This window comes from Scomber scombrus, chromosome 10 (genome assembly GCF_963691925.1).
Source record: "Scomber scombrus chromosome 10, fScoSco1.1, whole genome shotgun sequence".
Taxonomy (NCBI): domain Eukaryota; kingdom Metazoa; phylum Chordata; class Actinopteri; order Scombriformes; family Scombridae; genus Scomber; species Scomber scombrus.
In genome coordinates this window covers 13,662,864-13,689,610 of record NC_084979.1, presented here as the reverse complement: position 1 = coordinate 13,689,610, position 26,747 = coordinate 13,662,864, and the positions used below count along the sequence as shown (strand labels likewise).

Genomic DNA, 26,747 nt, shown 5'->3' with positions numbered 1-26,747 from the left:
AGCAGTCAAGGACGAAGAAAATAGACTTCTATGGATTTAGATAAATGACTGAAATGAGGAGAGGTGAAATTTTGGGATTTGAGAGCTTTTTGGAAGTGATCACATGACTGCACAGCCACCAGTTTTTCATCAGCAGTACATCTCAGTCAAGTTATTGTGCATCCCTGAAGCCTAATAGATTGAATCATAACCAGTATTGTTTGTTCATGAGTCTATTAATCTACCTGAATTGTTTAAACATGTTTCGATTATTTATTACCTGCTACATGGTGTAGGTCATACTCTGGTCTTGGTTTTGTTTTCATGCTGAAATAGCCGCTATATTTTTAGCTCATCATAAGCACTCACTTCATGAATTCTTTGCTGCTTCCCTTATTGCCTCAAGAGCCTCCCCAATCGTTGTTACCTTGAACTTACTTCTCTGTGCACCTGCTTAACCAACATTTTAACTACCTTGCCCCTGTCAAAATGAGAAAGCTTGACTGAATGATATTAAGCCTCTACAAATAGAGCGTGGGAACAAGACAGTTGTATGACAGAAAGTCCTTAAGAAATTCCCCTATGTAATTCACAACAATATGTTTGATACATTTCAGTGTGGATTCAAGGAATTAAACATGTGAATCATTGCTTTTCTTAAATAATCTCATTCTGACTCTTGACACCACTACTTCTGTACTACTTTTCTCCTCTTAGACCTCATGTCTCTTTTTGAGATATGGACTGCGATATCCTGATTGCCAGCCTTCCGACTGTGGTTGTATTGATAGCACAGCTCTAGACAAGTCAACACAGGCAGTGTCTCATCCAGTAGTTTCCCCATCTGGTGTCCTTTTCTCTTATTACATGCTTCATCTTTGTTGCATCAGTCAAAAATACAGTATGTATTTCCTTCCACTGTCATGCTGTGGACATGCAGTTGTGACGTTGCTCCTTTAAAACCAAACCAAAATTTGGATTGCTGTCTTTAAAAAGGGTGAGCCTGTAGCTAAATCCTCAACCTGCCTTCAAACCATCTGCCATCATGTAATCAGTAAACAAATTAATTTAGCAGTGAGGGTGAAGGATAGGGTTATTATTAGGTTGTTATTATTACATTTTAGGAAATACAATTATTCGCTGTCTTGCTGAGTATTAGATGAAAATGATCTATACCTCCCATATTTGTCCATTAAGCACAGGGAGGATAGTGCCTTTGCTGCTGTTGCCCCCAGTAGTACCTCTAAACACATCTCTGTCTCTTTAGCTTTTGCCTATTTTTAATCATTTAATTTTTAAGCACCCTTTGAACTGCCCTTTTTTAAACAACCCTAACCTTTTATATAGATCCTGACAATATATCAGTCAGCCAACATTATCAGCCGATATTTGCCTATCACAAATATATCAGTATTGATATATTGGTGTATGTTGTCCAATATGTGCCCATATTTTGTTTAATAATTCAAGTTTAATATATATACACATGTATTTCATGTTCTATTTGTTTTTTTTAAATTTATATTTAGTTGTAATTATTGAATTCACAGTGAAGTTTACTGTTTCAGTGCACTGACATGAATTAATACAATAAAGTTTATTGTTATACATTTAAGAGATCACTGCAAAAAATGTGTGTTTATGTAAATATTCTGTATATTTCTAACCTAACCCTTTTTATATATCATTTTTTACTTCACCTTTTTATTAACCCAGCTGATCTCTTTTTCTTCACCAAAATGAAGGATTCAATTATGCTACACAATGCAACAACAGAGAATAAATAAGCGCAAACTTTTTTTAGAACCTTGACCGTTTGTTTCTCTTTGGCTGTAAAGGGACGCAACAATGCTTATTCAGGAAGTCAAGACCCTCTTCTTGATCCCCCCACAAAACTGCGGGCAAGCCAGTAAATGGGCCGTACATGTGTATATCACACGACTAACCTATTTGTATGTGTTAACTCGCTGTCATGGTGAAACCATTATCTTAAATATTAAATTATTATATTTCATAATATTTCCTCTGTTAATGGTGATGGCTGCGGTGTGTTCAAACAGTACAACTGGATTCCAGTAAGGCTGACAGCTATACCAGTGATGTCATATTAACCCTTAGATGCATAAGTGGGGTCAAAAATGACCCCAGCAGTTGTTTTTTTGCGATATCTTTGTAATTTTAAATTTGTATCGTTTAATTTTCCATGTATTCCTCAAATAGGTTGTCTTTGACACGAGGCCATTTGGATTTGTATCTAATTGTTATATTTTTTAAGTAATTGCATTTTTTGTATCAGTACCACACTCTTCCATACGTGGGGTCAAAAATGACCCCAATCATTTTCTATGGAATTTCAAGGGTTAACCCTAGGAACCTTTGATTTTTATCAACTGTGACTGTCAGGTATATTTACTGTCGATCCATACATCTAATGCCAGCAGTCTCACCACCCCTAAAGATTATTTTTTCACAGCAACATACATGTATTATTAGTACAAGTATTATCATCATTTTTATACCTTAGAATATATATGCTGTTATAAAATATGAACTTAATTTCCACATACATGATTTTTGTGTGATATAGTGTTGTGTTATCATCATCAAATTGTAAAGCGTCCTTGGATATGTGAAAGGTGCTATATAAATCGAACCTATTTTTATTATTATTATAATTATTATTATCAAATTACTTTCTAGTAAGCTAACACTAGCTAACTAGATAGCTAACATTACTGCATTTGTTGTGTAGAGAAGCAAACTCTCACTATGATGGTTAGGGTTATGACAGAGCCAACAGAAGAGAAAGAGGTGTAAGATGTGTGCAAAGCCACCAATAGTTGCTGGAAATGCAGTGACTCTGTGTGCAGTGCTCACAGCCAGAAACAAGTAGTTTGTAACAGCTGCTCACAGTGAGAAGAAAGAAGACGCGTGTGTGTACATGCATAGACATACAGACGGATACACAAACAATGAATGTTGAAGTTGTGTTAGCATGGAAAACATGAAATCATTCTTGTGTTATAATATTGCATTAAATGCATTGATTCTAATTGGGATACTTTTTGGATGTTAACCGTTTTTGACCTTTTTAAAAGCTGGGATAAAAATGTTATAAAAAAGTGATAAATGAGCTTGTCAAACATGAAATAATCCTTTTGTTGACCAAAATATAATACAAATCATCATCTTTAACCAAAATGAAATAAATTTCTTAAGTTTACAGCATAAAACGCATTCATTCTAATTGGGGTCATTTTTGACCCCACTCATGGAAGAGTGTAGGTATCGGTAGGTCATGCATCTAAGGGTTAATAAACTGATACCTGAAGTGTCATATAAATTCCAGCACAAATAAACTAAAATCAGTACAGTTTGGGGGTTCAATCTTGAATTCTCATCAAAAGCAACTACAGTTGCACTTTTCGTCAGATGAAAGATACAAAAGGTTCAACTCTGCGCCTTGTTTACTGAAGGGGTTTTTCTGGTTCACATTTGAAAATAGTTCAGTGGCTGCTTGGGGGTGAAGGGTGGGAAGCATGTTCATACTTTCAGTCTGCAGCTCTGGCCAGAAGTTTCTCTTCTGCACAATCACTTCCTGTTTTTTACCAGCTGGTCCATACACTCACAAACACATGTTGTGTTTTTTCAAATGACATCTAACAGAGTCTGACAAATCTTACGTGCTCGTGGCAGGAAGCAGCAAGTTTTTATTCGTACTAGACCACCACAGCTTAGAGCGTACATGACGAATAAACACCTGCAAACCTAACCAAATATTTACGTTTGTTTTTTTTTCCTTTTACATTTCTTGCTGTGACATGGTACAAATACAATGTACTTTGTTCATTTAATAACTGACAGTGAACAGTTGTAATATGTTGGCGGTGTTGGCCCCTCCATTTCCCCTTTCCTACAATAGTAATACTGTGGTTTATGTACCACTTCCATGAGAGCAGTGTGAGTGTTCACTTAACTGCTGCAAAATGAAACATTTTGTAAGTCTTCTGGTTTGAACATTGAAAAAGGAGGGTTTCCCATTTCAGTCGGATTACAGACATTCATGTCCAAATGACTGAATGTTAGGGGTCGTCTAAGAGACTTAAACCCACAAAGCAGCTTTTTAATTATCGGCTTATATTCATTAAAATCATTTATTTTACATAATATGTCCATTTATTTATTTACATTTTAGATTTTGGAGTTAAACCATTCTAATTTATAAATTCATATATGGACCTGGATGTAACCAAATGACAAATCATGTTTATCTTTTCTAAAAGGTGTCACCCGCAGTTTTATGATTGGTTTGATCTTCTAAAATGCAAATTAACAGCAAATTCATATGCTTACTGTAAGTCAGCACAGTCAGAGTTACAGGGGGCTGGGCTTATTTCAATGTCACTTAAGTACCTGGAAATATGTTCAACATATTTCAAGAATTTCATAAAGTTGGAGACACTGCTGGTCTATTTGGGGTCAGTGTGTTGAAGTGTGAAACTTGCATTGGTTTAGGGGAAATTAAAGGACAAAATACTTTCTGTAGTTGTATTTTTGTACACCAAATATTGTCAGCAATTTATAAGGCTGTTCTTAAAGTTTTCTTATATAAAGATACATAAAGATAAAGATAATGTCCTTAACCAGAGATTAAAGTGAATCAGTGAGATTAGTGCTGAATCTAACAGTTATTTTCATTATCAATTACTTCTCTGATGATTAATTACTTGAACCCTTTATAAAAGTTGTCATTAATTCTCAAAGACATTCAGTTGTCTATCATATACAACAAAGAAAAGCAGTAAATCCTCACAACTGAGAAACTAAAAACCAGATTTTTACTTGAATATCAAAATACCAATACATTTTTGGACAAGCAACTAATCGACTAATCAAAGTGTTTCATTCAGTGATACATGAAAGAGTTACACATTTATTTTTCTCTCTATGTATATCTTTTTTATTCGTAGTAGTTGTTTTTTGTGGTTTTACAAGACAATTAATTAACAGATAGATACAAAACATGACAAGGCAAGAGATACAAACAACAACAAATACAGACAGGCTTACATATTTGATTGGAGGCAACTGAGTAGAACATAATAGATACATTTAGGTGTTCTACACATGCAAGTATGTGTATGTGTGTCTATGTAATGATAAAGGAAGAATAATATAACATCTAATAAAACATCTAGGGGCAAAATCTTATCAAATGGGGGGCCATGACCTAATTTGTGTCAGTTTAGGGGTCGTTGACATGAAAAGGTTTGAGAACCACTGCTATAGGTTACTTGGAGTGTGTCACACTACAACCTGGCACACTACATACTACTGGACAGCCCATTTTGGCACCCCATTTATTTATTTATCTATTTATTTATGTATTCTTTTACAAGAATATATGAAAAATTAAGTTATTTTATATTAAGTTATTTTATTTATTAGTGTGAAAACAAATATATATATATATATATATGTTTTCACACTTGTACAGAGATTTTTGATGTTTGCTATCCATGGTTTTGTGTGTATTGTGTTTGAAAGATCTTTAAGTATAAATTGTACAAGAACAATAGAAACAAAATAAGAAAACCTTTTTTTTAAATAATCATAATAAAAATATTTTGTATTGAATTTTATTATATGAATCCCCTATGTAAGCGTGAATGAGTACAGGAGGGCGGGAGTTAAGCAGACACTTTCACTTGCAGCAGGTTAAACTTTTGTCGGACGGTCCCTTGGCAGGCCGCAGCAGACAGCTGTAGAGGCAGAGCGCAGCCAATCAGTCCGGGTCAGATCCACATCGTGTGATTGACAGACTGACTCTCTGACGGACGTGCTTCACTTCACAGAAGCCGTGCGGGCGCTTCGTCCTCCTGAGCCGGATTTGACACATCTCATCAGCTTGCTTTGACGGATCTACCCCGACAGCATCTCAGTCTTTCCGGAGCCAAAAATGTCGTTACAGCCTCCATGTTCTCCATAATCTAACCATGAAGAGATGACCGGCGTGTAGCGCTGACAGCCAGGCAAGTGTCTCTGCTAACAGGTTGGCAGGTTTCCTCCATGATAACTTTTACTCACGCTGCACTGTCACCTTTTATATCACACCGGATTGTATGTTGTCTCTTGTTGATTTAAATGATGTTCTTCATGTATAATATCGCATGTATAATATCGCATATAACATCCGCACTGTTGTAGTATTTTAAATGATTTTTTTCTATAGGCGCATGTAAGCATATCTGGCTCATGCAGCCGTACAGTAAATTAGTTTCCTCTTACCAAAATCAATAGTGTTGTATTACTTTGTGGCACTCTTGAAAGGTGCACTAGAATCTCATGTTTTCTGTCTGTACAGTCATAATCTGTTGAAGTCAGACCGTCATGTTTCCAACAGATGTGTGTTTTTTGTAGTTTGTAATATTCAGTCATGTTAATTTCCTTCGTATAGTATGTTTTCACCTGATGTGACCCCCTGTGAAATGGCTGCACTACATTCTGACAGAAAATTCAGTCTGTTAAGGTGGAGAGACAAACCAAAGACATGAAGCAAATTATTAATTATAATACCAAATATATATTATAGCACCATAAAAACAGCCAATCTGTCAATATTATTGCCCCAGTGTACCCTTTAATATGTTGTATTATCACATATTCTTATATATTAATTAATCTGCATTTAGGAGATGGATAAAGCAACCAAATGCAATCAATTGAAGGCCATTGTTTATGTCATTCATTCCTGCAAACTATGCTTTCTAAATGTAGTGGACAACCTCGCAAACATATTAAAGGGATTTTAGGAGCAAACAACAAATAGGCCCATTGCACAAGTAAATAGTGGACATATTAACCGTGGCTGTGTGTTTCCCCTGTGTGGACGGCTGGCTTGTGTTTTCCAGAGAGCAGTAGAGGAGCTGATGGTAAATGAGAGGCCGTCACCATGCCCTCGGGGAAGTATGGGATGCAGGAGGAATGGGAGATGGAGGGGAACCTGGAGATCATGATGGACTTCCTGCTGCCCACTGGGATCTTCCTCAAATTCCCCGTGCCTCGTAATGACACCATCAAAAGCATCAAAAAGGTACATCCGCTCACATATCAGCAAGATCAGAAAACCCGTGATGGAGCCCCCCCACCATACATATTTATCTACTATAAGATAGCACTGTATCTTTAATTGATTATCATTGATTGAATGCAGCACAGTGCTGCAGCTCTCATGACCACGGTTTTGTTAAAAGGCCGTCGTTATTTACAATATTTACTCAATATGCTTTTAAACAAATTGGCGGAATTAATATCTCACTCATTCACTCAGACATTAAACAAATTAAAACATCACACAGTCCAAACAATGCTCTTGATTCATCTTGAAGTTTCCATGCAACTGTTAGAGAAGGAGCTGCAGCTCTCCTTCTCACTCTCCTTCTCGCCCCACACGGCCAGCTCAGTGCTGAAGCAGATCTGCTGTTAAATGTGAACGTGCCAGTTTCTATGCCAACAGTTCTGCCTCTTCAGGCTGTTTGATTTAGCTGTGTTAAGTAATGATACTCTTGGAATTGGTTAAAATGATTAAGAGATTAAATGTCCTTTGGGTTTTGATAATTCACAAGGACATTTTTGAAAATGTTCAAAAATTGTCAGGATCATTTGTTTTCTTTGTATAATAGGTTATCATTTTAGCTCATTAAGTTAATTGGAGAGTCAGAGGCAAATGTGTTTTGTGTGTATGTATTTCAAATTACTTTTACATGACCCCGCTTGTACGAACACATTGTACACTGCAGGTCGTGACACACTCTTAGTCTGTCACACTCTTGTTTCAGATGGTTTGGAGACGTGCCAAAGATGAGGCCCTGTTCGGTGAACTGGGTGATCCCGACGCATACGTCTTCACCTGCATCAACGAGACAGCAGAGAGGGAGGAACTGGAAGAAGAATCGAGGCGCCTAAGTGACGTGCGGCCCTTCATGTGTGTTTTGAGGCTGGTGGCAAGGGAGGGTGACCGCGTGGAGAAACTCACTAACACCCAAATCAGCCTGTTAATTGGCAAAGGTACTTCCTCTAAGAGCTGAGCTGCGACACAGATGATTTTTGGTGTAGTTAGAAATAACATATATAACATCATAACACAAGCAGCAGTCTTCTATTGTCATTTTAAAATAACGATCTGAGGCAGAGCTGCTTTTTCAGACGTCTATAACTGAAATTAACTGAAGATTAGACAAGTCTGTGTCATTATCAGATAATCAGACTGAATTGCCATTTAGTGACATGTTTACTCCATCAATGTCATTTTCAGTTGAAACAGAAGCTGCAGTGGGAACTGCTAGCACTAATGTTTTTCATGTCAATTAAACAAATATGCTGAAATATATGTTTTTTCAGTAACAACCTGCATCAAGTCTCATCTCAACGGGAATACCACAATGTTCCTGTTTTATTCCAAGATGGTTACACCCACTAGCTTTGTGATAGACTTTAATAATAGCCTACATTAGAAATTTTATAGTGTACTTTTTTTTTAGCAACCCATTAAGAAGTGAAACCAGATTTAAAAAAAAGATTTATAGCTCATCTTTGAATTAGCTCAGTCTACTAAATTTGAGGTAATAATTTGAGGATTTTATTTAGATGTAACTGCCAGTGATGGCGGGTTTGCCGAGTGGAAGTTCGTAATGTTAGCTGTTATAAATTGTTGATATCTCAGACTTGTATTCATGATTGGAGTTTGTACGATATTATGATAGGGACACAGCATGAGCGTGAGACCTGACTTAATTGTGCTGGGGAAAAAATGTGACAGTAATTAAGAGGTCGGGAACCAGACTAGGCTACTGCTAGCAAAGTTAGAAAGCCAAATGGAAAAATCATCAGTTTGACAGATTTCCTTAAGAGAAAATGTTTGGATGATAAAATATATCAAAGTGAGTTAACTGTTCCTCCCACTGTACAAGATTTATATTCTTTGACACTCTCATTATGATTATTTTTTTCAGGTCTGCATGAGTTTGAGGCCCAGAAGAACCATGAGGTGGATGAGTTTCGAACTAAGATGCGTACATTTTGCGAAGAGATGGCTCAGGAGCGGCAGACATGGCCATGGCACCAATGGATGGAGTACAGTTTCCCATGTAACCTGGAGCCAAGCTGTGGGCCAGAGCGTGGGAGCGTGAAGTCAAAAACAACTAAAAAGATGTTTGTCAATGTCAAATTTGAGGCCAGCGATGTGAGTTGATGTGCTGTTGAAATGTTCTATTAGTCATACATTAACAGCTGTTAAGACAAATGAAATGTTATGTTATGGTATGATGGGGCAGCAACAAGGAACTCCAAAAAGAGCACAAAAGCTTTGATTGGAAAAAGATTTGGTTCCACCATTTGCCGACAAATTGTGGAGGAAAATTTGAAGTAAATGTGAACATCTTTGGAAATCCCCCTCCCACACCACAAACACCACCTTGAAAACCTTTACCCAGACGCAAGATCCACAGAGATGAAAGCTACACCTTGTATGGTTTTCTGTAAAGCTGGTGCATTTATTTGAATTTGTCTGGGGCTCTTTCAGGAAAGCTTCATGCTGCAGCAGGACCCTCGGGACCTGCCAGAGGCTCTGATCAAGAGTGCCCTGAAGAAGAAGGCCACCATCTTCCGCTTAGTGCGACAGGAGCCTGAGGACTACACCCTAAAGGTCAACGGGAGTTGGGAGTTCATCTATGGGAATCACCCTCTGTGCCAGTTCAAAGTGAGTGACGGTGGCAGCCTGTTTGAGCTTTACTGATATATGTGGCAATACAACAATATTTCGTCATTTTGTTCACATATTAATTAAACACATACTCATACACATACTTTAAATCATAGTGGAGCTGAGTGGATTTGACCAGCGATGTCAACTTGAAAAAAAAGCCTTTCAATAAGTGCTCATATAAAACAAAAACATAGATTACGTAGGTATTCATCCTTTTGGCAGAATTACTGCCTCAAAATAATAAGGATATTAGGTCTGTATCCACTGTGCACATTTAGAGACTTCAATCTGGCCCCATTCCTGCCTTACTGCTCAAACACGCTCTAGTATCATGATGCAAGTGAATGAAGATAAAGTTTCAAGTCTACCACTAATTCTGGATTTGGACATTAGCATTGTTGTCTTGCCTGAAAATAAAGCTTTTTGTAAGTCAGAGCTCTAGGTTTTCCTCTGTGATATTTTTGTATTTTGCCGCATTCAATTTTGCTACCATCTAAAGTTTTCCAGTCCTGATGCATCCTTGCAACATCACCCTGCCGCTACAGCAAATGTGTAGCATTTTAAACATTTTAGGTTCAGAGGCACCAAAATGCACTTTCTTTTTGACACAAAGCTGTGACTTGCAAAGCCACTGGGCAACTTATATTTAACTTGGATATATATATATGGATACTTGCTCCGAGGGATGAGTAACCCTAGAGTCACTTTATGATTTAGGTGTGTCATAGTTAGTTTAGGTGTGTCATAGTGTGTCATAGTAAGTTTAGGTGTGTCACAATAAGCAGGTACATTTTAAAACTGTTAAAACTTCCAATCAATATATTGTACTTGTACTGATACATGTGTTGATTTGTTTTCACCTTTACATTGTCGTAAAACAATAAAACACGAAGAAAAGCAACAGTGAACACTTTTTAAGCACTTGGGCTGTTATCTTCTCAGTGAATGAGGATGATTTGTTGTTTGTCTGTCTGTGAGCACTTGCCCTTAGCAGGTAGTCCATAGCAGCAGCAGAAGTAATTGTCAGATCAGGAGTGGGGTGACTCTAGGTTTTGGTGGCAGGAGACTCCAGTGATGACTCCAGCTACCCGCAGGGTTGACTCATATCTATCTAGCAGCCCCGCAGAAAGGAACTGCATCCATCCACGCATAATAAGATTTTGGCTGCATTAACCTACAGCAAATGAACAGCCTGCAGGAGTTAACCGGTGCTATCAGACCACTGGGAAGTATCTGTGGGTGAACAGACTGATGGCTGTACCAGTAAACAAAAAAATCCCTTCTTCTTCTGTCCCCTCTGTTTCCTCTCTTCCCCAGTACATTTTCTCATGTTTGAGAAATGGCCAGAACCCTCATCTAACCCTGGTGAGCCACTCCACCATCAGCAAATATCAGGATGAGCAATGTAGAATGTGCAGCCAGTCGTTCCTTGTCAATCGCTCAATGTCCAGACCTCCTCCACTGCCACTGAAAAAGGTAAGATGTCAGTGGACAGATGTCGTCTCTCATTAACAGAGCAGTATTGTTTCTTTTTTTTTCTTTTTCTTTCTGTCTATCTTTCTTTCTTTCTGCCCTCATCACAGTTGTTCTTCAACCAGACCGTGGACTTTAGCATGTTTGAAACATGTTGTGCAACACAATGTAGATAATTAATGCTTGACTCCTTTGCTTTCATTTGCTGTAAATGAAAATAGAGTGTATTATCCGCGTAGGAGTTGTAGTAGCAAAATGAAAGCTATTTTAAATCTAAAGTGATTCACACTTCAGAAAGACATATGAGCAGTGCAGAACTATAAATGGATGTGTTTTTCAGAGTTTTTTGTCGGTTTCTTCCAGTTTCAAAGTTTGTTCCCCTTTCTTTACTTTCTTTTGTAAGTGTACATTGTTGTGTTTCTCTGCTCTGACATGTTGCCAAACAGGAAACTGTACCAACAGTCTGAACACTGACTTCAGACTATCAGTGAATGCTATGAATGCACTTTTAATGTAAAGACTGTGCGGGAAAACATTAAATGTCCTCTCCAATGACTCCCTCATACAGCAGAACACCTCCTCTCTGTGGTCCATCACTGAAAATTTCTACATTCACCTGCTGCAGGGCAGCCGAGTCAATGCAGATGAAGGAATGAAGGTTGGTGCGGTTTTGCGTGGGTTTTCTCTCACTTTACTGCTCAATGAAATGTGGCATTGACTTGTTTACCAATATCTCAATTTCAGTTGTAGAAACAGTGGGTTTGACATGTAAATGACAGGGGGGGTCACATGGTCCAGACCACACGTTTCCCATAATTCATCAAGGCGGTTGGTTTAAGCTTCAAAACAGGAAGTGGGGAGGGCCTATCTGGTTTTTACGTCTCGTTCTGAGGCCTAGATTCTAAGAAAAAAGACAGACTTCGTACCGTTTCTCCCTCCCTTGCTTTCAATGCACTTTTTTTGAAGGCGATGCATGCATGTGTTACTATTGCAGACAGATAGGCCCTGACCTATCTTGAAATGTGTTCCAATTGAGATATTTCCTTGTAAATGACTGACAGAAGCATGTGAAAGTAATACTGCTTATTCACTTTTTCCATGTCCACTTTTGCAGTGTCAGTTTTCACACAATTTGTGAAAAACAAGTAGACGGAAGAGAATTCAAGCAGGGACTCTTGTTAATGTGTGTCTGTGTGTTCTTTGTGAATCAGTTTCACACACTAACTGTGTTACTGTTGAGTTGGTTTATTAAGTATAAGAGCTCTTCCGGCTGCTTCCTTACTGCACATGATGACTCACTGCAAATTTGTCCTGTCACATAATTATCTGTCATGTCTGCAGTTGGCAGGCAGATGTTAGAAAAAACACACCCTTGGGGAGAATAGCCACTCACATATTTTGTAAATATGGTCTCAGGCTATCTTGATTTGGCAACGGGCAAGACCGACCTTAATGGTGGTACAATATCAAATTGTAACTCTTGTGGTTGTTTATCATTTTTGACAGGCTTCTCAACCTGTTTACGTTATGAATGTGTAGCCCCTTTGACTCATAGCGCGAGTAAAACAGGAAGCACTGAATCATCCAGAGAGAAGTCTGTAAATCTTGTACAATCAATCTCCCTCATACAAGTGCTAAACTCTTCAGCTTCCAAACCACATGGCATGCACCCATCTAATCACTACTGTGTATTTGTGTTTCTCATTTGCAGTTGGTGGTGCAGGCGGGTCTGTTCCATGGCAGTGAGCTGCTCTGTAAGGTGGTGACAAGCTCCGAGTTGCCTGTGTGCTCTGAGCCGCTGTGGGATCAGAGGCTGGAGTTTGACATTAACGTGGCTGACCTGCCACGCATGAGCCGCCTGTGCTTTGCGCTCTACGCTGTCATTGAGAAAACCAAGAAACCCCGCGGCACCAAAAAGAAGAATAAGAAGGCGGTGAGTGCGTCAGAAACTCGTGGCGTTTTTAGGGGCCTTTAGAATACAACTTGAGTTGAGTGTTTGGGCTGGTGGGTGTGAATTTGTTAGCAAGCACAAACAGATCTGTTTCCTCTCTAGTGTGTAGTGCGAGTTGTCAGTGTGCTGCGTTGCGTGGGTGTGTTTTGCTGCTGTGTCTGGTTGTGCAAGTGTGTTCAGTGGCAAGTCTGTGGTTAACATTTCATCCGCTTCATCACTTTTATCTGCACATCACTCCAAGGAAGGAAGGAATTGGCAAACAGTTTCAAGGAATTCTAAATTCATCTTCAGTCTTCACACTCCCACTCACTGAGCAAGTTACTCCTCATCTTTAAAGACTTTACTAGAGAATAGGCCTTAACGTTATTTTTCTCAAGTTTAGGTTTTATCAAGATGTCTTCATCCAGAGCTGCACATATATATACTTACTTACTTACTTCCTTACTTACTTCTTTACTTACTTACTTACTTACTTACTTACTTACTTACTTACTTACTTACTTACTTACTTAATTTATTAGGCAGGGACAGTACACATCAATCAACATTTGACTTCACAACACAATGTAAATGTGTCAGAGTTAGCCAGGAGGCTAGTTTACATCTGTAGTCTCCCCAGGCAGCTCAACAATTTAGCAAAGCACAATAAAAAAGTAGAGAAAAATAATTTTAAAATGTTTTTAAAACATTTGATTTTGAACTATAAACAGCACATCATTAATACAAACAGTGAGTAAAAGGAATGTCCACAATATAGTCTGACGGTGATGCATACAGAAGCTTTAAATTATAACATGGGCCCAGCTGATGATACAAACAGCCACAGCTGTAGAGCCTTTTTCAAGATGATATATATGAAATACAATTATTTGTACTAAATGAATAATACTACTACTATTGTTGTGGTTCTTATATGAATTTCGTTTTCTAACCACATTATTTGCTGTTTGTGTTCATTAATTAATTGTCATTTATCAAGAAAAAGTGCCAAACATCAAATTTCTCTGTTTTTTATAATTCTAAATAGTTTAAAATGATAATATAATAATATATAATAATAATGATTTTAAATAGTTTTTCTACTGCTTTAAAATCATCATTGTTACCTCTTGAAAATTGGATATTTTTTACTGTTTCTTGAATTTGTGTAGAATAGAATTAATCGAGAAAATAATTAATCAATAATATAAATTCTAATTATTATTATTATTACAGAACAATATATGCTGCATCATACCACTGTGAATAACAATAACGCCAGTAGAGAGTCTTTCAGCTTAAAGTTTTGCTCTTCTCGCTTCATAATTATTTTAAAATTATATGTCGACTCTACAACAGAGGTAGCACTACAATGTGAGATTGCATTGTAAAAATGCACTGTACACTGAGAAGTACAGTGCGCAGCAACAAATTCCGCTTTTTTCTGCATCTGTGGTGTCAGGCTAGTTTGTTTTGAAACCCTACACTGGCAAACATGAAGTCCAGATGTGCTCATGGGCATGAGGGCCACTTCTGCTTCTTCTTCTCTTGTTTTTTTTTATTTTAAAATGTGAATAAACAAGACATGCAAAATACACACATAAACTTACACAGACATGGCTGCAAATCCGCTCCCTGTCTCACCCACATACAAACTGAAAGACGGCTTTACTCAAAAGGAGCAAGCAGGTCGTCATCAGTTAAAATTGAAAAAGCAAGAAAAGAAAAATTAAATGACTATATGATTAAATACAACATAAAATAACAAGAGAACTATCCTGACTAATAACCTTGACTAATTCTGAGCAATTCATGCTATAATCCAATTCACATTTCTATATCAAATCTGATACAGGCATTGGCAAGGTGTCCATGTAGGTTAAATAGGGTTGCCCAATCTTTAGAAAGGTTTTGTATTCATTTATGACAGTATATGTGATCTTCTGGAGTGAAATGCAACTACTCATTTCTGAAAAGCGCTAGCTATGATGAGCTATCAAACTTCCACATCATTGCTATACACTTCCTGGCAATGCAGAAAGCATTCTAAAGCTTTCTAAAATCTTGGATGTAATTCCTAAAAAACCTTTTTCAAAATGTCCTAAATGTGCACTAATGGTTGTAAGATTCTCCAATAAGCAAATTTGTGGATCCGATGCAAAGCTAAATCCTGTAAGTTTTATCATAATATCACAGAAGTAATATCAGAAGGCATTAAGTTTAATATACGACCTGGTGTGAAGCAAAAACAAGCCCTCCTCTATACCACATCTAAAACTCATATCTAATAGCTCAGGTTTGTCTTCATGCAATCCTGTGCTGTGACTAATAGTGGCTGACAAACATTTTTGGCACAATTCTGACTAAAGTTCTGCATCAACTATTACATTTAAGCGGGATTCCCACCCACTTCTGCTTTCTGAGTCACTTCTCTCTTCTTTTGCCCGGAAGAGAAGTTCTCCAGCCAGACACCAGAAGGACTTACGGAAGTTGAGCTATTTTGGCCGTTCTTGTTGATGTGTTTTGGCTCTTCTTTTCTTTTTTTTTAGTTGGTCACATTCAGACAGTTAAATGACAGTTTTATTGATCACTGCCTGGATCTCATTTTCATTGTATTAATCTTTTGCTGCTTTAGAATCTAACTGTAGCCATAAAACTTGAGACCTTATAAATATCACTCTCATTTAAATATTTAAAGAAGCTGTAAAGTCCTTTGCTGAACTGTTTATGATTTAAGATGATGAAGTTGCAGTGAACATGCTTTAAATTTTTTCGTTAAAATATTTCCTTTACCCTACTTGATTTGAATTCAAATGAACATCTCAATTAAAGCAGATGTTGTACAAGATAGATTTAATGATTCAATGCATGAGTGAAAAGATTTCATCATAAATATACATTTTAAGAAGTGCACCTGTAGCCTGCTGGTGAAGTCCACAGTTTGGTTCTGTGAACCTTTGTTGTACATCGTACTCTATACTATACTATACTATACTATACTATACTATACTATACTATACTATACTATACTATACTGTATATATCTTTTGGATATTGACCATACTTTTTGATCTTCAAAATAGCAGCTAGATGCTGAGGTAGATGTGGAGATATCATTTTATATCCCACAAACAATCCCACAATGATTCTGATTGAAATAATTTCACTAAACAAACTGATTTCAGTGTAACTGAACTAACTGAAAAAAGATTGAGCAAGAGAGAGTTGCAGTACTTTCTGTCCTTCTTTCACTTTCAGTGTTAAAGATACCAACGCTGTGCATGATTTTACGGTTTACAGATGGTCCTCATCCTCACTGCCTCTCTCTGTGTTCTTTCAGGATTGTCCAATTGCCTGGGTGAACACCATGGTGTTTGACTACAAGGACCAGCTGAAGACCGGGGAGTTCCTCTTGTCCACATGGCCATCTGTTCCCGGTACACTCAGCCTTGCCTCTTCTCGTATTTCTTCTTCATAAACACCCCACAAGTTCACAGCCTCCTCCACAACGCCTGGCAGCACACATTGAGGGATGAAATACTCATGTGGCCATCAAAAACCGCACATTTTACCACATTATGCACTTGTTGATGCACAATGTAGTCTTTTTTTAAGATATGGAAATGACTGTTGTTTACTGGTGTCAAAAGCATTGCTGTGTAGTGGGGTTACGTGTTTATTCAGTAGTGTGGCGGTAGTATAAAATGATGTTATCTTTCTCTGAGGTTTGGAAAAGCAGGAAGTTTAGCTTTCATAAATGGAGTGATTTAAAGCAGAAAATATTCTCACTAAGTGGACGAAGGTTTCACAATTACATTTTTATCACAGATGACAAAAGTGACCTGTTGAACCCAATGGGAACCGTTGAGAAGAACCCCAATGTTGACAGCGCTGCAGGGCTTCAGATACACTTCCCAAACATCAGGCCGTATCCTCTCTACTACCCTCCACTTGAAAAGGTACTCATTACTAAAAGGTCGTATTTGTGGACATACTGAAATTTGGAGTTAGATTATATTATAATCATCATTTTTTTCAGATCAGTGAAAAGGAAAGAAATGGCGAGGCAGCTGTTGTAACTAAAGATGATGTAAGACTCTCCACATCTCACATTTTACACCATTGAAATAAATAAAAAACAGCAGTTGTTTCTTGATGACCACAATTTTTTATAAATATGTTGTTGTGTGGTTTTGCTCTCTGTAGTCCATGAAGCTAAAAGAAATAATGGACAACAAAAACTACACAGAGTTTTTCGAGGACGAGAAAGAGCTTTTGTGGAAGCTCCGTGCTGAAGTCCGTAACCGTTATCCTGAAAATCTGTCCAAACTGCTTCTCATCACCAAGTGGAATAAGTTGGAAGATGTAGTTCAGGTATGGATGGAGGCCTTGGAGGGGAAAGCAATTAGAGAATTTCTCTGCCAGGATCAAGCCAACCAAGCCTAGCTCTTTCTTTTCTTTCTTTTCTTGTCTTAAATTTCCAAATAGATTTCAAACTATTGAGCTATTCTGTCATTGCATAACATGGACATCTTTTTTTATTATTAATTTCACAAATTTGACTGTTATATCTGAGCCCAGATTCCTCTCCATCAAAAAAACATACTTCTAAATAAACTGTTTCTGTGCTTTTTTTTCTTGCATGTGAAGGCAACACATTGCTTAAAAAATTGGAAAATTGGAGATGGAAGGAAGGGTTTGAATTTGATTTACCATAAAATCTGCACATGAATATCCCAGCCATTCAATGTCTCAAACTAAATTAATCATCATATCAGATAACTACAATAATTACTAGGCCTACATGATTGAAAATACATTAAAACAATCTGGAACAACTTATTTCTATCATCTTAAACATCAGTTTTAGTTTTTTGCTTTGTACAAAATAATCTTTTGACTCCCCTCAGATGGTGGGTTTACTGAGGAACTGGCCAGAACTCCCAGCCATCAATGCCTTGGAGCTCTTAGACTACAGTTTCCCCGACCCAGCAGTTCGTTCTTTCACTATCAGATGCCTCAGGAAGCTCAGGTAGTGTCATGTTAATGTTCATGCTTTTGCTATCGTCCATGCATCAGACATTTTGCGTTTTTGAGTTTCAACTGCTTACTCATTTGTGTAACTTTTTCTCTGCTCAGTGATAATGAACTGCTACAGTATTTAATCCAGCTGGTCCAGGTCCTGAAGTATGAGTCATACCTAGACTGTGACCTCACCACTTTCCTCCTAGAGAGGGCTTTATCCAACAGGAGGATAGGACACTTTCTGTTTTGGCATCTCAGGTCAGACAGTCGAGTGCAGCGGAAAACATGAGATGGTGTGCATCTAAAGCGTCTTTTCTGACTGGAGACTTTTTCTCGCCTTTGTTTTAGGTCAGAGATTCATGTGCCGTCTGTGAGTTTGCGTTTTGGCCTGATTCTTGAGGCCTACTGCAGGGGAAACATCCACCACATCAAGCTCTTAACCAAACAGGTAATCACTGATCCTCAAGTTCTGAGATGTTGGTATTTGTTTTGTACTAAATTTTAGACTCTGCCTCACTGACTTCTGCCTGCCACACAGAACGAGGCTCTGGGCAAGATGAAGGCCCTGAGTGACTTTGTCAAGTCGGGTTCCCAAAGGATCTCAGTGGAGGACCTGAAGCTGTGTATCAAGCAGGAGTCCTACCTGGAGGCCCTGTCAGACCTGCTGTCACCACTTAACCCCAGCATCACCCTCTCTGAAATCTGGTTAGTGCCAGACACACATGCACACACACACACACACACACACACACACACACACACACACACACACACACACACACACACACACACACACACACACACACACACACACACACACACACTCACACACACACACACACACACACTAACTAAAGCATAATCTTTTTTGTCAAATTGCATTGTTTGCCTGCTTAATGGAATTTTCTGGGGTATTTTTGGTCCCTTTGTCAATTACAAAACAATACATTTGTAGTCTATTGACATATTAACTCTTAATCAGTGTAGTACCACTGAATTTTTTTAATGTAACTGTACAGCATTTTACACTTATTTCTGCAATTCTTGATTTTTTTAATATATGTAGTGTGATTGCCGAGGAGAAATTTGCCTCATTCACTACAGAAGCCCACATGGGACAACACTTACTGATTCACAGATAATAAACAAGTCAATAAAATGGCACCAGGTTGAAAAACTAAAAAAGGCATTATATTGTGTAACAAGATGTAGTCTACAGCCATGCTAGCTGGTCTTTGAGGCTATACTTGACCTAAATGCTCACATCAGCTTGCTAGCATGCTGTACAGTAATAATGCTAGCATGTTGGTGTTTAGCAGGTATAAGTTTTACCACATTTACCATTGGTTTAGCATGTTAGCATGCTAACATTTGCAAAATTAGAGTATAGCTGAGGATGATGGGAATGTCATTAGTATTGAAGGTGTTTGATCATGAATCAAACTATTGGATGAGTATAAATTTCAACCTGATGATAGAGCAAAATGAAAAGTCAGGAAATCAAGGTTGTTACAAGTCATTCTCTGTGGACCACAAATGTATGTATACAATTTCACAGCAATCCAGCCAATAGCTGTTGAGATATTTCAGTGTATATTTTAAAGTGGTGAACAATCGATAGACAATGACATCAAATAATGAACTCTGAAGTGCATTTTGTCTTTAGTCTATGAAACTGGCACACTGTTAGGTTGATCATGTGCTCATAATGAGTGTGTTTTCTGTTGCAGTGCAGATAAGTGCAGATTTATGGATTCCAAGATGAAGCCACTATGGCTGATGTACAAGAACCCTGGGGCTCTTCCAGACATGGTGGGCATCATCTTCAAGAATGGAGATGGTGAGATACCAGTAAACTTGAAGACATGGCCACAAACATCCTGTGAACATTAACATACAGTAGCTCACACTGACAGGATTTAAGCTGTAGTTGATTTTAGTTTAGCACAAAAGGGATACACTGAAAGTTTAAAATACAGGGTTTAACATTCAAATGTAACCTAAAGATAAACATACTCAGCAGGTTTTGAAAGAGTCAACCCATAAATTCAAAAAGAGGAAATTAGTATGAGGGTGAAAATGAGCATGACATTTAATTTTCATTTGTCATCACCTTCAGATCTTCGACAAGACATGTTGACCCTCCAGATGATCCAGCTCATGGAGAATTTATGGAAGAAAGAAGGCCTGGATCTCAGGTGGGAACAGCTGTTTACAGCAGACTTAAACAATTTCCCAAAATATCTTCTGGACAACCAACCTCATGGTGTTGATTGTGCCTTACACTCACAGGATGATCCCATATGGCTGCTTGTCCACTGGGAACAAAATGGGGCTCATTGAGGTAGTGAAGAACTCCGACACCATCGCCAATATCCAACGTAACAGCAGTAACAGTGCTGCAACGGCTGCCTTCAACAAGGACGCCCTGCTCAACTGGCTCAAATCTAAGAATCCAGAGTGAGTATGATGAACAACTTGCCACAAGCTATGTTAATTCTTGGAAGCCTGAAAATAAAATGTTCTACTGTGTAGATACTAGGGCTGCACGATTTGATGAAAAGTCATACTGTGAGTATTGTGGAAAATATTGGGATTACGATATGATAAACAAAATGGTATCATAAGTGTATGTTTGTCGCCGGTGTGATCCTCATGTCTGGATCATTTTCTGAAGTTCCTCTTTGCTAACCGAGTACAGGGGCATCATGTCTTTTGCCAAGCAGTGTAATGGAGTCAGTTTGTGTTTTGTTTTGTTGACAGACTGGTCTTAAGTTGTCTCCTTATTAGTAGCGCTTTTACTGCGATGCATTCATATTTTACTTTGTGCTGTTTATGCTGCTGATATAAGTTTTTTGTATTTCTGCGTGACGTACAGACTTTCATTTTAGATGTTTTACAGAGTACCTCTTTCTGCTCTGAGGTCGCTAAGCTTGAATTCAAAATAACACCATGTAACAGAGGTTGCGGTTTTTTTGGCCACCAGTTCAGTGTCGGCCTGCTCATTGGCGTCCATTTGCACCTGGTCTGTGGTCTGCACACTGGCAAGTCATGTGACCATGCACTGCACACACTTCACTGACTACACAGAGACTTAGAGCAGTCTTTGAAGTATCTCCGCTCATGGTGCATAGATGACCAAATGTAACTTCCCCCATCTTCTAGTGGGGAGGGGTTACCCAGCCCAGCTCTTTCTTGAGCTGTATCCCAGTGGCATAATAGTTTTAGCCATGCTTTGTTAGTACATAGTGCATTCACACTGGGAAAACTGTAGAATCAAAGTAAAATCCCCTCGAGACATGTTTAAGACATATCAAAAAAAATTTCTGCTTGGAATAATAAATTGTGTCTGACATGATTTTTCTACAAGGAAAGTTAAGTTAGCTTATTACAAATCAAGTTTCAACATCACACTTTTGTGAGTTGTATACTGGCCCTCAGTTGGCTCCAAACTAGTTGTGATGTCTTGAATCGTGCTTGTCAATACACATGCTTAACTCACCATCTCATCTGATGTCGCATCTCTTCAACAGGTCAAACATTTTGTGGTTGCTGTTGAAGTTATTTAAGTTGGAAATTTACTTTAAGCTATGTGTGCTCGCTCTGTTTTTGACACACGTAATTGGTATTTTCAAGGTACACGTGTGACCACTATACATATATGGATATGTTAATAATATATTTTAAAAATCCCCTCCAGATATGTTTTAAGACAGGTGAAAATACTCTACTTTCAGTAGTAATTTGTGCCTGATGTTTTTCCATGAAAAATGTACAATTGCCATGTAAAAATCATTACAACTACTCTACTTAATTACTTACTCTACTCTGTACCCCTTATTGAAATATCCAGAATCTGAACTGAAAAGTGCATTTTTTAGTGGAGGCTTCAGATTTACACATCACACTTGTATACTTTAATTGTTTACTTCAAAATATGTATTGCCTTGCAGCCTTTTAAGATGGTGACAAACCAAGACTAAGTGCATAGGTGACTACAGCTTTGGTAACATTAAATGAGAGTAGATTTTTATTTGGTCCCAGACAGTCTGAAGGTCTTGTCTGCTCTAAAAGCTCCTTGAGGAGAAAGAACCATTCGGTGTAATGAATAAGCCTCTGTACGTCACATTGGCAAGACGGGCCCAGCTGACCGCAGGACAGGACAGAAAGGCAATTAGCTTGAAATGCTGGAGTGCCTGAAATGGAGCAGAGAAAATTAGTAAAAGCTTAACACAGTGAACCTCATGCACGTCCGTGACAGGACGCAAAGGTAAATCATTAATTGGTGACAGGAACTCCTCTGTGAATATTTAATTTAGCAGTGAGGAAATCCTGTGTAATATTTTAAGAACTCCTCTCACTCCCCATCGTGTGTGTGTGTGTGTGTGTGTGTGTGTGTGTGTGTGTGTGTGTGTGTGTGTGTGTGTGTGTGTGTGTGTGTGTGTGTGTGTGTGTGTGTGTGTGTGTGTGTGTGTGTGTGTGTGTTTGTGTGTGTGTGTGTGTGTGTGTGTGTGTGTGTGTGTGTGGGTCAGCAGTTTATAAGACAAAGATGAGGGAAGTGTAAATGCACTGTAGAAACAAAACACACTCATACTTTGCTTCCTTGTTTCTCTGAATTCCTTTTTTGTCACCAGGGACAAACTTGATCAAGCAATAGAGGAGTTCACGCTGTCTTGTGCTGGCTACTGTGTAGCTACTTATGTCTTGGGCATTGGAGATCGTCACAATGACAATATCATGATCAGGGAAACTGGACAGGTGAGGTTTACAACTTTTATATTTAACAACTCAACTTTAACAACATGCAAAATCTTTATGACACCAAATTCTACCATAAGGGCTAAATTAGTCATAAAGTGGGGAAATGAGTGGTTATTTGAACCCAATACACCACTTTTACACTGGTTCAGTAGTTATCACTGCTTAAAAGCAGAAATTATTTTTTTATATGAAAGGCTCCACAGTTTCATTGTAGGCATGAACTTTAATAACAATTTTTGTTTATTTTGTCAGACTCTGTGGTCTTTTTGAAGCCACGTCTTGATGGGTCATTCACCATTAATAAAGTCTTTTAGAAATGTGACTGTGGTCAGTGATTCAGAACTTACTTTAGTTTATTTTCACCTTTGCTCCTCAGCTATTCCATATTGACTTTGGGCATTTCCTGGGCAACTTCAAGCGGAAATTAGGGATCAACAGGGAGCGTGTGCCTTTTATCTTGACTTATGACTTTGTCCATGTGATCCAAGAAGGAAAGACCAACAACAGTGAGAAGTTTGAGAGGTACAATTTATTAGTCAGCATACTGATAGCAATCTGGGATTCTGTCCACATTTTTGCCATAACTGATGACTGATATTTTTATCCGTTGTTGTCAGGTTCAGGGACAACTGTGAGCGGGCCTATAAGATCCTGTGTCGGAACGGAACGCTGTTTGTCAACCTCTTTGCTATGATGAAGGCAGCAGGACTGCCTGAGCTCACCTCCTTCAAAGACATTCAGTATCTAAAGGTATGCAGCAAGGATGATGCTGATGCTGATGCTGATGCTGATGCTGATGCTGATGCTGATGCTGATGCTGATGCTGATGCTGATGCTGATGCTGATGCTGATGCTGATGCTGATGCTGATGCTGCCAATGAGGATGTTAACAATGTTGACAATGTTTTGTTTTCTTGTCTTCAAAAGGACTCTTTGGCTTTGGGCAAATCAGAAGAAGAAGCCCTGAAGAACTTCAAAGTGAAGTTCAACGAAGCTCTGCGAGAGAGCTGGAAGACCAAGGTCAACTGGATGATGCACTCCTTGGCCAAAGATAATAGACCATGAAGAACACTGAACCAAAATGATTAATTTATGGAGTTAAAAGGGAAGAACACACAATCAGATACTTATTATTATTACTTACTTTATTGATGACATTCAAGGACACTCAGCAAATGTTTACACCTGACTGACCTGTTTGTAGCAAGGAACAACTAAGTGGAGGCCTCCGGAGACAGCAAGATAATCACGGAGTGTAAAGCAGATATTCTCACGACAAAGGAAGTCCATCACACTCATCTTTCTGCCATCAAAGAACGGGATTGTACATATGTTTTCGATGTGTTGAGATGGCTACTTGAAAACTACTTTTAGCAGGAAGCAAACTGCAAACAAACTTTATTAGTTAGTTGTGGAGTACAGCAACGTGGACAGCAGCTTCACCTCAAGTCTTTCATATGATTTACAACTGTCGATGGTGATGATTTCCTCTCATTTCAACTGCCTCTTTGCAATTGTGTCTTTTATTTTATTATATTGTATTTTATTTAATTTGAAATACTTGTACAAAGATATATTTTGAAAAAATGTGTTTTATTGCCTGAAGCTCAGTATGTTGCCTATATAGTGCCAGTAGAATGGAAATATTGTAACAATGGGAATTCATTGAGATTAGAAGCTATTTTGAATGAGACCTTCATTTAATAACACCCCTGTGTTCCAGGCTGTGTTTACTACACCATTAATAATGCAAATAAGACTGTGGACTTGCATAAGCCATGTTACTTAGGGTACATGTGGTACACATGGCCCTTTTTGAAAGTGTACATCTGGACTATGTGTGCTATTTCAGATGATGCAGTACTTGTGTATCTGCTTCTGTTGTTTTCTGATATTTAAGGTATGCCCTGCGATTTCCCATCTTGTTTTTTAACTGATGTGCCAGGTGCCGTGAAGGAGATTTCATGCTTATAATGTCATGTCTGCAGTTGGCAGGCTTATAATACACCTCTATACTTTGACATATCTGATGAAGTGCAAAAATGACATTTTTCTGTTTAAATGAGCCTATATGTGCTGTATGATTTAAATTTATGGTGCGTTCAGATTACTTTACATGCTGTATATTCAGCTGTCAGTCCTGCAAGGACCACTTGAATAGAAGGATACAATGTGCTTTTCAGAGCCATTTTATTTTGCATAGGAGTTTGAATTAATACTTTGTTCAATGATGACTTTTACAGAAAAGCAAGTGTAGCTGTAGATTACACAGCAAGAAGATTTAAATACCTTAAGCTACTGAAATATTCACTTTGGAACAGACTTTAAATATGGGTCATGACTGTCCCGCAGTATGGGCTTAGCTAAACACTTTGCTGCTGCTTTAAGCCTGGAGGAGTGAGTCTATTGAGTGTATGTGCTACTTTTGCAAGTTGTACAATATACTGCTGTTGCCTTTTGAATTGATTGTAATTCCTGAATTCTGTCCAATGATGCAAAACCATTTGAGGCTTAGGCCTGATTTACTTGTGTGCAGCTAAAACAGATAAATCATCCTGTCAGCGTAGTCTGATATAGACCTGTCCTTCATCTGCATCCTGTTTTTACATTTTCTTTTCTTGCTGTTGGGAGGAAAACATACTCTCAATAAAATGTTTGCAACAGCAGAGTTTAGTGAGGCTTACTTTGGGCCATGTCATCATTTTCCTTAATGGTCTACCTAATTCTTTCAGATTTAAAAAGGCTGATCATGGATCAAGGTCAGAAGAACCACCAAAGTCACCCTTTTTCCATTAAACCAGAATAATCCACAGTATTTTTAGAGCAAGTGTGAGAGTTCATGTGTAGAAAATCAAATAATCCAGTTTTCTATATTATATTAACTAGATGTGCAAATCTCTGAACAGCTGAGCAGAGAAAACAATAAATGAAGAATATACCTATATGGGTCATATTTTAAATTACATATTCAATATAGCTTCCATGTGGTGTAATATTTGGCAGGCTGTGGAAGCTGGAACAAATTAATTGGTTTCTCAGGGCAGTTTTGGTAAAAGATGAAAGTCTGTTCAGTGTCTTCACAGTTGTATTTTAACTTTGACAATAATGAAGTTAAATTAACAGATAAAGTCACAGATGTGTTTATGTACTGTATTATACTTTTTCTGTTTTGGTGTTTTCTTTATCTTTATTGAACATAGAGTCATATAATCAATAAGACATGTACAGTAGTGAACACACATGAGCAAACTGTAAAATTAGATAGCAACAGTTACAGACATTTACAGGTGAACAAATACACAAATTATTATGTTTTGTTCACTTTACTATTATGAAAATGAGAAATAGCATCAGTTAAGACTATACAGTATGTGCATTTTTTTTTTTTTTTAAACAAAAAAAAAAACATCTAATTGCAATGTGTATGTAATATTTTCCCTTGCAGTGTAGTCAGAAAATGTGCATTTGTGCAGCTGTTGCCTGAAAAAATCTATTTAGAGAGGAAAATCTGATTTGCAACAAAGTTAAGTTCCTGTATTATAATATTTTCACCATGGGCATACATCTATTTACAATTGATGACTAAATTCATAGTGCCAAAACAAATGAATCAGTTAAGTGAAGAAAGCACAATTTGTATCAGCGAGCCTTTTGTGTCTTTTGAGGTGTGTGTGTCCAGATAATGAAGTTAACATAATATAATAAGTCATGGTGGTTACTGGAGGCCGTTTTCAGTATTTAGGCTGTGCGGCTGGCGCCCCCGGTGGTCAGAAGCGGTAGTGAACAAGCAGCAGGACTCGGGCTGCTGCTGCGTTG

The 26,747-nt window shown here is 38.0% G+C and overlaps 1 protein-coding gene across 1 annotated transcript; it reads left to right on the top strand.

The window, feature by feature from the left end:
• The first annotated feature begins 5,686 nt into the window (after window positions 1-5,686).
• On the top strand, window positions 5,687-26,049 carry pik3cd (phosphatidylinositol-4,5-bisphosphate 3-kinase, catalytic subunit delta). Its single transcript, XM_062426661.1, has 23 exons — window positions 5,687-6,011; window positions 6,891-7,072; window positions 7,818-8,046; window positions 8,991-9,220; window positions 9,560-9,736; window positions 11,060-11,218; window positions 11,784-11,873; window positions 12,927-13,148; window positions 16,486-16,582; window positions 16,974-17,104; window positions 17,185-17,235; window positions 17,352-17,519; window positions 18,056-18,177; window positions 18,285-18,428; window positions 18,519-18,618; window positions 18,709-18,875; window positions 19,901-20,010; window positions 20,290-20,368; window positions 20,463-20,630; window positions 22,805-22,928; window positions 23,308-23,453; window positions 23,549-23,681; window positions 23,859-26,049. Exons 2-23 carry the CDS (start codon window positions 6,932-6,934, stop codon window positions 23,994-23,996), a joined length of 3,126 nt encoding a protein of 1,041 aa, XP_062282645.1. The 5' UTR covers window positions 5,687-6,011; window positions 6,891-6,931; the 3' UTR covers window positions 23,997-26,049.
• Window positions 26,050-26,747: the final 698 nt, after the last annotated feature.

Bases quoted from the DNA above. Each gene is read 5' to 3' on its own strand.
- pik3cd (XM_062426661.1), top strand. From the start codon at position 6,932: ATGCCCTCGGGGAAGTATGGGATGCAGGAGGAATGGGAGATGGAGGGG. The intron at 18,876-19,900 runs GTTAGTGCCAGA...TTTCTGTTGCAG, and splicing joins ATCACCCTCTCTGAAATCTG to TGCAGATAAGTGCAGATTTA. The intron at 23,454-23,548 runs GTACAATTTATT...CGTTGTTGTCAG, and splicing joins AACAGTGAGAAGTTTGAGAG to GTTCAGGGACAACTGTGAGC.